This window comes from Bactrocera neohumeralis, chromosome 3, assembly GCF_024586455.1.
Source record: "Bactrocera neohumeralis isolate Rockhampton chromosome 3, APGP_CSIRO_Bneo_wtdbg2-racon-allhic-juicebox.fasta_v2, whole genome shotgun sequence".
NCBI classification, from domain to species: domain Eukaryota; kingdom Metazoa; phylum Arthropoda; class Insecta; order Diptera; family Tephritidae; genus Bactrocera; species Bactrocera neohumeralis.
The window spans coordinates 27,202,475-27,216,466 of record NC_065920.1 but is presented as its reverse complement, the minus strand read 5'-3'; the positions used below and the strand labels follow the sequence as shown (position 1 = coordinate 27,216,466).

General features: G+C 38.8%; 2 protein-coding genes across 2 annotated transcripts; both read right to left on the bottom strand.

The window, feature by feature from the left end:
- Positions 1 to 1,426: 1,426 nt before the first annotated feature.
- On the bottom strand, positions 1,427 to 5,550 carry LOC126753282 (uncharacterized). Its single transcript, XM_050464611.1, is given in 4 exon segments — positions 1,427 to 2,330; positions 2,332 to 2,411; positions 4,955 to 5,096; positions 5,190 to 5,550. Coding segments are annotated over 4 exon segments (1,278 nt in total). The 5' UTR covers positions 5,406 to 5,550; the 3' UTR covers positions 1,427 to 1,490.
- A 2,582-nt stretch (positions 5,551 to 8,132) lies between these two features.
- LOC126753285 (sodium channel protein Nach) lies at positions 8,133 to 13,368 on the bottom strand. The gene is made up of 8 exons (XM_050464614.1): positions 13,206 to 13,368; positions 13,006 to 13,132; positions 12,633 to 12,917; positions 12,477 to 12,564; positions 9,508 to 9,593; positions 8,865 to 9,233; positions 8,419 to 8,525; positions 8,133 to 8,275 (listed from the first exon to the last, which is right to left on the bottom strand). Exons 1-8 carry the CDS (start codon positions 13,366 to 13,368, stop codon positions 8,133 to 8,135), a joined length of 1,368 nt encoding a protein of 455 aa, XP_050320571.1.
- Positions 13,369 to 13,992: the final 624 nt, after the last annotated feature.

Here is a 13,992-nt window from a genome sequence, read left to right as displayed (position 1 = left end):
TCAACACCACACCACAAGTCATTTGGATATTGAGATATCTTTAGAAAGCTCAACACAGTTGCTTCCTCCTTCCCCGAGAGACATTGTGATAAATATATTTAATAAACTCATAATTAGATACTTATTATTTTATTGCCTAACAAAACTTGCTGCGCTGTTCTTATCAATAGTTGACGATAAGCACACTTTATGGATACCATATATCATTATCTAGATGAACAGTTATATTTTGCTAACACCAGGTAGATAACTATCAATATAATAGATCATTTGATAAAATTAGAAAAATGTTAGCAGATTTAATGTTAAAATAAATATTCATTGATAAATTTTTATACATACGAGTTACGAGTTTACATTATAAAATATCCGTTCATAGCCTACACCATCTGAATGAAATTTGTTTGACCTAAAAATTTAAACTTTTATAACGTAACATTGTATTATTGTAAAATAATTTAAGTAGTACGTAGGTTGCTATATATATATTTCTGGCCTAATAATGTAAATAGGCATATTTATCAACGAAAATGTTTTTTTTTTTTTTTTTTTTTTTTTTGTCGATTGCTGTTTTGTTTCGGGCTCATACGCATAGATCCATGATTCGTCACCTGTGACGATCTTATAAACGTTTTTTGAAGCACCGCGATCGTATTTTTTCAGCATTTCTTTACACCAATCCACACGAGCATTTTTTTGAGCGATTGTCAAATTGTGCGGGATCCAACGAGAACAAACCTTTTTTACGGCCAGGTGTTCATGCAATATCGAATGTATGCTGGTGGGAGAAATGCATAGGCATGCCTCTATCTGAAGGTATGTTACATGACGGTCTTGCATTATCAGTTCACGTACGGCATCGATGTTTTCTGGCACAACGGCTGTTTTTGGACGACCTTCACGGAATTCGTCTTTGAGCAAGCGTCGGCCACGATTGAATTCGTTGTACCAGTTTTTCACAGTGCTATAGGATGGTGCTACATAGCCATACAAAGATTTTAGTTCATCGATGCACTCTTGTTGTGATAAACCACGTCGAAAGTTGTGAAAAATGATCGCACGAAAATGTTCACGAGTTAATTCCATTTTTTGGCCGAGATGAATTTTTTAATTGCCTGTAAATAAAACAATTCACGATTAAATGACAAAACGTTCTGAGTGATGTTATGCTAAAAAATGTCAAACTTTCCAATGGAAATGTCAGATTGCACCTGGCAACACTTAGTGTTGCTCTAGGCCAGTGTATATATATAGCAGCCCTCGTAAGCACAACAAGATTTCTCAGTCTCATATCAGTACTTAAAGCCGAAGAGCTATTTGTAGTTTCAGACATTGATAACACACTTAAAATCAGATGCCGACTCAATTAAATTACTAGACTAGAGTTCTCTTAAAAAAAGACAAAAAACCAATTTCGGCTGCCCCGTTGCTTTAATATCTTTTACAAATACAAAAGACCTGATTTTTGAACTTTCGCTTTGTATCAAAAATCAAAAGCGACTAGTTCTCTCATAACTCTCTTCACTCAAAAACTGCAATATGTCACAAATCTGTTCATCCATATACTTCCCAAAGTCGGGACACTCTTCCATCAGTTTTAATACTGCTTCAGTGCGTTCCACATGAACATAAAAATTAGTAACAAACGCGCGTGGAACATTCAGAATTGTGCTGACGATCGCTCTGTAAAGCAAACCGAAAAACTGAAATTCCCAGTAAGATGCCAATAAATCGGAAAAAGAGAGCGGCACATCGGTCTGCGCAAATCCATTGGCGACACAGTCACTCTCCAGACAATCGTAATAAAAGCGCAAATATTCCATTTCGTCCGCTTTTCTTGTCGCCTTATCTAGGTTCATAAACAATATGTATATCAGATCGATGGCAGGCGGACAGTAGCGCGCAGTTTGATAATCCACGAATATTACCGAACACTGATTCGCATTCGAAGTGATGTCGCTAAAGAAGATATTACCGCGCCAAATATCACGATGGCAAAGCACATTCCGGTACTTAGCAGAGCTATTGGTCATGCTATACACGCTTGCAATGGCAGTCACAAAGCGCGCTTCAATGGATTTCCGGACCGAAATTGGTTGCGCTTCTAACTTTGATGTTACTAAAGTGCGAATGGCACGTAGCCCTGTGGTGTACCACGGCACTCGATGCGACACAGTAATCTCTTCATCTAATTGTGGGCAGATGTCGCCAATACAAACGCCTTCTATGTGTTCGAGCGCTAAACTGGATGCGTGCTGTGCAGCTAAAGCTCGTAGCACCTTTCGCAGATAGTGGTCAGGTAGGCATGCTTCGGCTCTGGGATACAAGGACATAACCCAACTTTTCCAAGTCTTCGAGCACTATGAGATCGTCGCGTGCATAGTAGCAGCGGGGCGACCAGGCAACGGTGGCTGTAAAAAAGGAGAAGTGAAAAATAACGCATTAACAACAACTCTCACATAAGTGTAAAGGAACATATTATATTTACTGGAGGACTATTATTTCAGCAGATTACAGTAAACTTAGCTACTTATTTGGTATGAAATTACTTGATATGTATTCAGCGCGGTCCGATTTGATTTTTACCAAACAACGGAAAGATGATAGTAACTTTTTATTGAATTCACAACGATCTACATCGACTACCTAGAGTAGGGCAAAATATTAACAGGAATCTACTATGTTGAACCAGTGGGTGAATTAGCCGTCGAATTTTGCAAAAAAAACGCTCTTATTTGGCAAAAGAAATTGATTTTCTCATATGACCACTCACACCTCTGGCTCCGAATGAAATCGGCGTAGCGATGAATCAAGTGAATCGAGTTAAATTTAGAGTACCGCCCTCATATATTCAAGCTCTTTATACCCTTAGCCGGGTATATTAAGGTTGCCATAAAGTTTATAACACCATAAAAGCTCCGTCAGGAATTGGGAAGGATCTCTCCGAGCCGTTGGATAACAAACGAGGTTTTGAACAAGGCGACCCCTTTTCATGCGACTTTTTTAATCTACTCTAGGTGAAAATAATTCGAGCTGCAGAACTAAATAGAGAAAGTATTATCTTCTGCAGCTGCTGGCGTATGCCGATGATATTGTTATCATTGGCCTCAACAACCGCGCCTTTAGTTCTGCTTTCCCCAGAATGGATAAGAAAGCGAAGCAAATGGCCCTGATAGTGAACGAGGACAAGACGAAATATCTCCTGTTATCAAACAAACAGTCGTCGCACTAGTGACTTAGCTCCCAAGTCACTGTTGATAGTCATAACTTCAAAGTTGTAAATAATTTCCTCTATCATGGAACCTGCATTAACACCAACAACAACTTCAGCTTCGAAATCCTATGCAGAATAACTCTTGCCAACAGATGCTGCTTCGGACTGAGTAGGCAATTGCATAGTAAAGTCCTTTCTCGACAAACAAAAACCAAACTCTACAAGACGCCCATCATCTCAGCCCTGCTATATAGTATGGTGCATAGGCATGGACGATGACAACAACTGATGAAGCGAGTTTTCGCGAGAAAGGTTCTGCACAAGATTTATGCTCATTTCCGCATTGGTCACGGCGAATATCGCATTCGATGAAACGAGATATACGAGGCCATTGACATATTAGATCCTATATCGGATCACTATAGCATCTAGCTGACATACAAACCGAACAATCGGAATAGAGTCCTTACATAGAAAACTTTTTTTATTAACGATATGTCAAGAAATTTGCCATGGATTAGTTTCTAAGGCAACGGTGGAGACACAGAAGAGTTTTTTACTTTATTTTACTTTTGTTATTGTGAAAAAATGGATAAAAAGGAATTTCGCATGTTGTCATCCCAGTGGACTGCACTTGATGAACCCTCTCCAGAGCGTTGAAAAAACGAAACAGTTGGCTGGAAAGTTGATCGTCTTTTTTAAAAGGAAGCATCGAAAGCCGGAGTGCGGGACTTTAATCCGCTGAACCTAACCTAAAAGTATTAATTCATTGGAGAGTAGAAGACATTTAAGTGTCCTCTATTGTAAGGACTAACTGAATTACAGCTGCCGCTTCGCTGACAGCTTTCCACTTTACAGAGAACTAGCACATAAATGCAGGCAATGATAGAGTACATGTTTATAGTACCTACACTATGTACATCTCGGACAATATGGACTAAAGTCATGACGATATTTGTATAAGTACCTTCTGAAGCACCCATGACCACTGATTATTTGGGTTAGGTGGAAATCCAGGTCCCTATGTTGTGTATCTATCTAAGAATGTCCGGAATCAGTGTGGGTTTACAGAAGTTGTACATGAAGTTTGCGTGTCACAAGTCAGTGAAAACGATGGTAGAAATCCATGAATTGGGCTTCGAATTGCTTCCACATCAACTGTATTCTATGGATTTGGCCCCCATTGAAACTGAGGCATATTTTGAAGCAAAGCTGTTTTGAAAGTTGGAGGGGAGGGTCGCTGTAATCAGTGTATCACCCTTCAAGGGTACTATGTTGAATAAAATTAATAAATTTTCGAAAAAAATATTAATTTTTTACTATGATAAGCCCGGGACTTTTCAATTGACCGGTTTGCTTCGGTGAATCAGAAGTTAAAGTTTTTTCACTTTTCTGCGTTTTTGTTGCCAATATTTTCCCATGTAGTAATTTGCAACTGAACATAAATTCCTCAATTACGACAAAGAGAATTACTCATACGCCAGCGCAAACAGCTGTGCCAAGGCGTATGAGTAATGAAAGAAATGAGTAGTTACATAAAATTTCTTTATTATTTACTTGCGTTGCAGATCCCAAGCAAAACCAGAAAAAGTAAGTTGTGTTGAAAGAATTTACAGTAAAGAATCTTCTGACAAACCTCGAAATATAATTTAATAATTTTCATTTGCTCAAAGAGTACTTTGTTTTTGAAATATCAATTGCGCCAGTTTTAGTAACAAGTTAATTGAATTAGTTACTCACAGTATCTGCGTAACTGCTGCAAGAGTGTTACATACAACGCCGCCTCTTTTCGATATATCGCCTCCTTTTCCGGCTCTGCGTTGGCCTGTGGCACACGTTTGACGAAAGCATGCAGTTCGTGCATTTCGCGCCCAACTGCCAGCTAAGGTTTTGGAAACAACATGCATAAAAATAATTTTGCACTCTTTCAGCCTAAAAGTATGCCACACATTTGGCTGTTAACGCCAAAACTTACATTTTTGTTTTCATCCGGCTCAGCGACGCTGTATTGCACCAGCAAATGATAATATTCGCCAAGATAACCGTTTGCATTCTCCGCAGGCGTCAGTAGAAAGTCTTCTAGCTGCAACTTGAACTCCGTTCCACAGGCTTTCGCTAGAATTTTTTGGCATTCTGCGTTTGTTAGCAGCTTTTTGGCTGCAGCTGGAGCACTTTTGTCTAACTCAGTCATAATTTTCGGTTTTCTTATGTAATACTAAAAATTATATTTTTTTTGTAAAATAAAAATAATGTAATTTTCCGTTGAATTTCACTACTTGAGCGTTACAAAGTGTATGTGGTTTTCTATTTAGCTGCTCTATGTTTTGGCGACCGTCCAAATTCGTAGAGCTTCTCGAGTCAACTGTCCGCCGCCGATATTTAGCGAGCAATAAGTGCTACATATTGTATACAGAAATTCAGATATTTACATACAAGTATGTATGTATGTATATATGGCGTTTGCCATTGTTTAATACAGCTGTTTTTTTATTTTGCTTTATTTTGTTGCCGGTAGCGTTAAAAGTGTTTACAAAGTAATTTTCTGTTGTTGTTTTCGGAACAAAATATCTAATTGCACTTCGCGGGTTTGATAAGAAACTTACATGCACAAATATGCAAGTGCAACTCCTCATACTCAATGGTAGTAAACCGTCTAAAGTTTAGACTCTAAGCACACATTCTCCAACAAAAAAGCCTTCTTATATATTTTCTGTTATACAATTTGCTTATTTGCGAAAAATTATAAGTACACTCTCTTCGACAATGATTTAAAGCCCTCTTAGCTTCTATATGCTATAGTAAACAATTAGAAAGCCTTTCTCGGAAGAGACAGAGCCGATATCGTCCTAATCCAATAGACGTGGCTGAGCAGTAGCGGCATCTCTGGACTAAGGACGTTGAGTCTGGCGGCCAGCAGTGCAAGTAAAATCAGAGCTTGTCTGTTGAACCGAAACGAACCAAAGGCTTTCCTCTTGCCAAATTTCAGAACATTGTTAGTGTCAGGCTCGAGGACGAAACCGGTGAATTACGATTTGTCTCTTGTCTAAGCAGTGTCTACACCAATAAAAAAGAAGAAGAAGTTTTATTTAATAGAAGATATAAAGCCTCTGAGATTACTCTCACTTTATTAGGAGGCTCTATTCTTAAACCGGTGGACAGGGTGAATTACTTGGTGCTTATCCTGAATAGAAAGCTCTCATAGAAGCCAAACATCGTGGAGAGAATGAAGAAGGCAACTTATATTGTTGTAGAGGAGCAATTGAGAAGAGGAGGGGCTCTCATTTCTGGCTCTATGAAAGCGTTGTTGAGACAATAATGTTTAATGGGGTCGGTTTCTGGTGGACGGCGATTAGAAAAACCGCACTTCCTAAGCAGCTGGAGCGAGTTCAAAGAGTAACTATCATCGGCGTCTGTGGTGCACTACGGATAACACCAACAAAGGCAGTCAATGTCATTCTACACGCTGAACCTGTAGACATACGTAGCTAGTAGGTGCTTAGCGACGAAGACTGCTATGAGACTTAGAGAAGCTGTGTATATGAGGAGCCCCGCACAGATCTTCTTCTTCTTCTTAATTGGCGTAGACACCGCTTACGCGATTATAGCCGAGTTAACAACAGCGCGCCAGTCGTTCCTTCTTTTCGCTAGGTGGCGCCAATTGGATATTCCAAGCAAAGCCAGGTCCTTCTCCACTTGGTCCTTCCAACGGAGTGGTGGTCTTCCTCTTCCTCTGCTTCCCCCGGGATACCCCGCACGGATACACACTGAAATTCTGCAATAAGTCGATTATATTCCTTACAATTTAGATCATAGCATTGCGGAACCTTTTCCTAGTGGTTCCTTCCCTGCGCACATGTCAGGGATTCGGGGGCGAATCGAAGCCGTTAGAAAAGAGGTGCCATGAGCTTTTTCACGAATGCATCGAGCTTAAGAAGGAGGGTAGGAGGTGAAATCTTCTATCGGAAGCTCTCGGATCAACATTAGTTTCAGCCTACCAGAACACTGTGGCGCTTTTCAAGCAAAGGTTGCTGCCATCAAGTTGGCAGTAGATGTACTGTACGAAAGTACAGATTGCATTAGAGGCGTGTGCATTTACTCCGACAGCCGCTAACGCTCAAAACTAGACAGAAACGTAGTACCTGCCGGCAACGGCTTTACCCCACGGCTTAAAATCACATCGATAGACCAAAACAATGCGTTCAACAGCGCCTCATATAATACAGGTTTTTTGAAAGTATTATTTGGTTTCAATTGGTCAAGCGGAAGGGACACCTTTCAGGTTCGAGGCCGACCTAAAACCTTTGCCGTGCTATGGGTCCGACACTCGGCCGCAGTGTGACTCCACACTAAACTGAATTGTCAATTCTATCTGCTTTTATGTTGGGCAGTCGCCTCTTACGACAGCATACCTTACCGCTGGCAATTTCTACCCTTTGCCCGCTGAGAAAACAAGAAAGGCATGACCTCATCAGCAATAGCTTCAAGCTTCTTCCATATTAGACTGTCTGAGCGCAGCAGATTGCTGCAAACGACAAAGCTATGAGCTTGCTAAGGAGAGATCTTGTCGCAAGTTGTTGAGACACTCCGAACCACTGCTTTTAGCAAAGCCAATCTCGCCTCAATTGTTGGTCATACAGCAAGTCACTTGCTGCAAGACAGACGATGTTGGCAGCCACTCTTGTTGGATAAACGCTGTCAATAAGGGTGGTTCACGTTTTCCAATCCAAATACATGTGTAGTATTTGTATTGTTTTCAATGTTAAAAAAAATCATAAAAACATTTGCCAAAGTGAATTTATTTATTAATTTCTCTAGAAGTAAGTTAATCAGAAGCATGGGTACTCATGAAATCAAAAGGCAAAGAAAAGCGACGCGAGTAGTCTCTGTTTGCATTAGTCATCATTTCAATAGTCATATTTTATGAAATCTGCAATTTTTGACGCATTTGTCGCTTCTCCGACAGCATGGTGCCATAAGGGCGTATTGTAATGTAATAAATTATCTCCACGAAGCTCAAGAGACTGGCGCCAACGAAAAGGCCGGTTGTGCCGCCAATGGATACTGAAAGAATCGCAATCAATAGGAGAATGGTCAGTTAGGCTGAATTATATATTAAGATTGCAAAGAGAATTGGGTAGACTTGTGTAAGAATAAGAGAGCAATAAATAAAGTCATATATATATCAATTAAAATGCATCGCATACCCACTAGATCCAACTTTCCACGCACAACATTTCGTTTGTAGCGCTCTGTGGGCAATTCAATAAGCGAAATCTCAACTTTCGCCAATGGATTCTGATTTTCAAAAATGCTGTAATAAAAATATTTATTTAAGTATAACTTCTGGAAGAATCACTGTTAACTTTCGCAGTCGGCATTTGCAGACATAATTGACTTGAAGTCGAGACTTCTGCTTGCTGAATAACAAGCTCTATGGTGGAACCTTCTTTAGGAGTATAAAACGAGCAATACATAATGTAAACCTTCTTTTGAAACATTATGCTAATCTTATCTCGAAAGAGTTCGAAACCCATGACACTTCCACACTCTTAAATATACGCCAATGCGACTCGCATACAGCACGAGTGTCTAAACACAAACCACTATCTGTCAAATGCTGACTGGGTTGTCATATTAATACATTGTTTACTTTTCTTTGCTGTCATGCACCGTAGAAATGTCAACTTCTGTGCAGGAGGGCAGACAATCACACACCAGCCCCTTACGTCCACGTGACCACTTGGCAATGATAACCGATAAATCTTCGTAATTGCGATTCAAACACTCCAGCCCGTCCATATTGCACATCTGCCAATCGGGTGTGTTCGGCGAAAGATGACTGGAACAATTGCAGAATTCGATCTGGCGATCCTTGCGACACTGCACCGTGCAAGCGGAATAACTGTAGTAACGGTGTACGTCCAAATTATTTTCATCGCTAAAGCGACAATTGCGCTGAGCCACACTTGTTTCACGAATTTGATCGTCGTTTTGAATGTCTCGCTTGGAGATGTGGCGACTAAGAGGCAAAGATTGATAAACTGTTAGTTACCTTTTAATTTTTAAGGAGTCATTATATAAAATTGCGATGACTGAAGAACTGATATATGTACATATGTGACCTGGTCTACGGAAAGGGGGCTTAGGTGTCAAAAAATAGGAGAACAATTAATGAGATAACGAGAAAGTGAGGATTATTTTTAACAGCTTTTCCCAGAAAACTAGTTTTCGCACGTTAGCTCCCTCTTCGTAGACCAGGTCACATATACGTAAATTTTATGTGATAAACTTACACAAATGACACGTACGGCCCAACCAATAGGTAATCCGTTTTTGGTGTAACAAAGGTGGGCACCTCCTCCTCACCAAGTATAAAAACCTTAAATTAGACAATAGCAGAGAATATAAATCAGTGAGAAAATAAATACAACAAACGTACAGGGCGAGATAAGTACATATATCTACGTTGATATGTAAATATGAATAGTTTTGAAAAAAGCGTTATTTCTAGTTGAGATACTATAAGTTATTTTGGCTCCCTAAAATACATTTAGAGTGCATACAGCATCAGTCAGGTGGCCTACTTTACTGCCTCCAGCATTTGTATTTACGTTACGAATTTTAGATATCTTAAACGAATAGGTTTTGATTTAGGAAAAATAAATTGTGTATTTACAGGAAAAGTAATGACTTATCAGATTTTCAAAAGCAAAATAATTTCAACTTGATCATTGGAAAGATTAATTTACAAAATTTGATGACTGACAGAACTGAATAGTTGATTATAATTATGTAAGTGTTTTTTTGTCTCCAGTTGTCAGAGAGCAAAATAGTTTTAGCAGCAGGATCAGGTACAACAATTTTTGTTCCTGACAGAACAACGGTGCCTATGTGATTGCTCTCTATTTTGTCTTTGACTTTTATTTATTGTGATGTAAGAACCATTAAAAAGTTTTTCTGCTTAAATCAAAAGCCCAGGTAAGTTTGTGGGTCTACAGGGATTTGAGTATCAATATCTTTTCTTTTTGCTCTTCCAGAAAAATTTTGGCCGGAACGGTGTAGGTCCCATTTGAACTGGAACCTAGTGCCGTTGCACAATCTAGGCACGTCTCGAGTTACGCATCGATGGGACAGCACATACTTTGGACGATTTCAAATGGGAAGATACCCCTGACAGGCACAGGAATTTAAAAATTCTACGGGATATATTCTTGCATCGTTAGGTCATCACCTCTCCTGCAACTTGCTGTAATATTCTTTTAGTGATTTTTTCACCAATTCGTTATTGAGCCATGATATTCGCACAACCTCTTCATTCACCTGGAATTACCTCATTGATTGGGTTATCTTCCGAGTTATTACAAAATTATAAATAGGCTATCAAAGGTTATTTGGCCGTTGGTATCCGTCGACATGCGACCTTCGCCAAACTTGAAAAGCATTTGTCGAAAAGTTAAAGCCTGATCATGAAAGTAACCCCAATGGTTGATGGTTTCAGTTAACTGATCTTGGTAAATAGATTATCTACCTACTAGGTTATTTGGCCGTCATATAAATTATCGTGTTTTAATTGAAAAATGTTATTTATATTATCCTCGAATTCATTTTCATCGATTTTCTCATGACAACACGAACTTACAGTAGTAGCCTATTAACGTAGCCTATATGCTAACTCAGGATGTCAGCAAACTCGGTATCTAACTTAAACATAATCCCTCCAGCCGTTTAGTCGTGAAGAAGTAACAAACTTTCGCCTTTATAATAACAGTGTGATAATAACCCCTCAAAAATAAGTCATAAGTAGTCAAATTTGAAGTTCTGCGTCACCAGTCAATTTCGTTTCTTCTTCTGGTAGATACACACGGGCGTTTTTATTATTATTACTTTTTTATTCGCACAGCGATATGGTGCTCCAACTGGTTGAATCCAGTTATAATAGGGATTTTTTGGCATATTATGAATCAATTTTCATCAAATTATATTTTAGGTTTCTTTTTGAAATAAAGTATAGTTTTGACGCAAACTAGTATATATATAACTGTTTGATCGTTACAAGTGTTTTATGAACCTCAAATGGAAGTTGTGTTCCTCAATTAGCTGAATTGTAAGATTCACAATTTCATGTTATTCAGTGCTGGCATAAACAAAAATGGCGCACTATGTATTGTTAATAAACATTAAATGACTTTATCTTCAATTTTGAAGCTAAAACTTATGTACATCGGTTAAAAAATAGTAGTGTAGTCCATCAGAAATCATATATAGTGTTCTTCAATAATAATCGATGAGACCGTTTGAAAAAGTGTAAAGACTGTGTGTGTCAATGTATGGCAAATAAAAGCTTCTTGTTACAAAATTAAAAAAAATAATAATTAGCACAGATTGACAGTTGATCGGAAAATTCTTACGCAAACTCACTTTTCCGGTGATAATGTAAGAGCTATTCACGCACAAATCTATTTCTCAATGAAGTCATTTATGGTAACTTCGTCTCAAAGGAAACTGGGGTGTGTCAAATCGTCTTGTTTTTCATGGAACGCACATTGCATCCCAAAAAATTGGTCGTTTTGTGAGGATTGTGGCATGGCGGCATCAACGGGTCATATTTCTTTTACAATGAGGCGGGAAATTCCGTTCCATCAGTAGGGAGCATTATAACACGTCTGTTGATCAGGTTTTTCCCCGGAATTTAATGAAATCGCCGCGGACGATCTATAATCCAACACCTACTCATGTTTCACGTCCAAACATAGACACATTGGGTACAAAGTTTGGCGATTTAAATTTCGAGATAAGACTCATTAAATGATTGTCAAAACCAAGCGATTTAACGCCTCTAGATTATTTTCTCTGGCAGTGTTAAAGCTCAAAGCAATCTTTCAGCAGTTGTATAAAGACAAATTTCAGCCCATTGCCGGGTGATCGGAAATTGGCAGATGAAGGTATCCAAATGGCATAAAATTATTGCCTAATCAAATGAATGGAACCCATTTCAAACAAATTTGAGTTTTTCATTTCATTTCAACAGCTTGTCGTTCATGTTGGTATATATTTCTCCGACGTTTCTTTCTAGGTGTTATAAACTTCGTGGCTAAATTAATATACCCTGTTCTGTGTATAAATATGTAATATCTATAATAGGTTACAGACTATTTTACCGGCTTTGATACCTTTTCATATGTGATATATATATTATAAATTTAAAAAATTCTCATTTCCAAATTTTTCGAAATTTTTAATATTATAAGCTTTAAGCACTTACAGTGGCTTCAGTGTGCAGTTCCATTTTCAAGGATCCGGGTCCAGTATAGCGATTTGAGTACATATTCAGCTTGGGGCCATTGTTTTTACTGAAATTCGAAAAAGTGTTCAGTGCGAGAAGAATGTAAATTCTTTATTTAAAACAAACAATGCACACCCCGCCTGTAAAGAGTTAATGGCATAACAAATGCCCAGTTCCGTTTCCATGCGATGGAAGTATTTACAGCACTCAAAGGCCTTGTCATTCCACATACAATTTTGTATCGAGTCCTGACAGCTGCTGCGCACCAATTGAGCGTAATAAGAGAAATTCGAGTAAAAGCAGTTTTCCGCCGGCTCCTCACCGCCACATTCATGCACGGTGTGATAGGATTCGCCACGAAAGAATGAAATCTCGCTAAGCACTTCCTCCAAAGTGAAGTCATGATCGGCGCCCCAGAGCCTGAAAAAACAAAAACAAAATTGATGAAAAGTGTAAATTTTTCAAATGAAAGCGTAGAGAAGATCATTTCAGGCATTTTGAAACTTACTGCTCCGCCACTTCCTGTATGCGATCCATGTTCTTTGATTCACAAACAACGATTGCGGGAAAATTGGTGTCCCAATCCCGATAGGAACTCTCCACCACAAAACTGATGGCATTGTGCTCAAAAGCATCTAGAGAGCGTAGCAATATTAAATAAATATGAGCGATTCATTGTGATATCATGAAAGGAAAATGAATATTTACCCAATGAAGCTTTTATCAGCTGCCACGAAGCCATCCACGATGCCACTAGGCATAACGCCCAAAACAATCGCTCTAGCCATGATGCATCTTTGTCCACTATGAATTTTGCTCCATGCAATGTTGAGTTTTTGAAATACTCCTCAACAAGCTGACGCAAACGCATATTTTTTTCTCTTTTGGTATACCGCGAAGGATCAAGTGATTTCAATGAACGCCAAACGACCAATAACTCGTGGCGATGTAAGGCTATGCTCATTCAGGTCAGAGCATGACCGAACTTACGTCATTTACTATGCATATTATTATCTTATTCGAATCAGGTTATTAAATTATTACAAGCAAACAATGGCAGGTGAACAGGTGTTTCAATTCTCATGAAATTAGCAGTATAAGCTCAACCCCTAAAATCAAAGGTGCACGGCGTCTGAGAGTCTGTGTCCATATCCATTTTTTGGTGCGTGGTACATAATCGACATACAAAGCAATTTGTTCCACTTTTCGCCGCTGGTTACCTTTTATCATTTGCCGTATTAAGTTGTTCCAGCTTGTTTTGTATTGTGCTCCGTGCTTCTTTTTATGGACGGCATTAAAACAAAGTATGATTTGCATCTAGTGGTTCTTCTCCATTAATAAATGCACGTCGTCCATGTATTTTCGGAAATACCCGTGACCGGAACGCATCTGTCTTAAGTAATAGTTGCCCTCGCCGTGTTTCCTACCGTACCACATCTATGTATATACCTTTGATTACTTTGACGGCCTTTTTATCATACACCATCTATGAAAA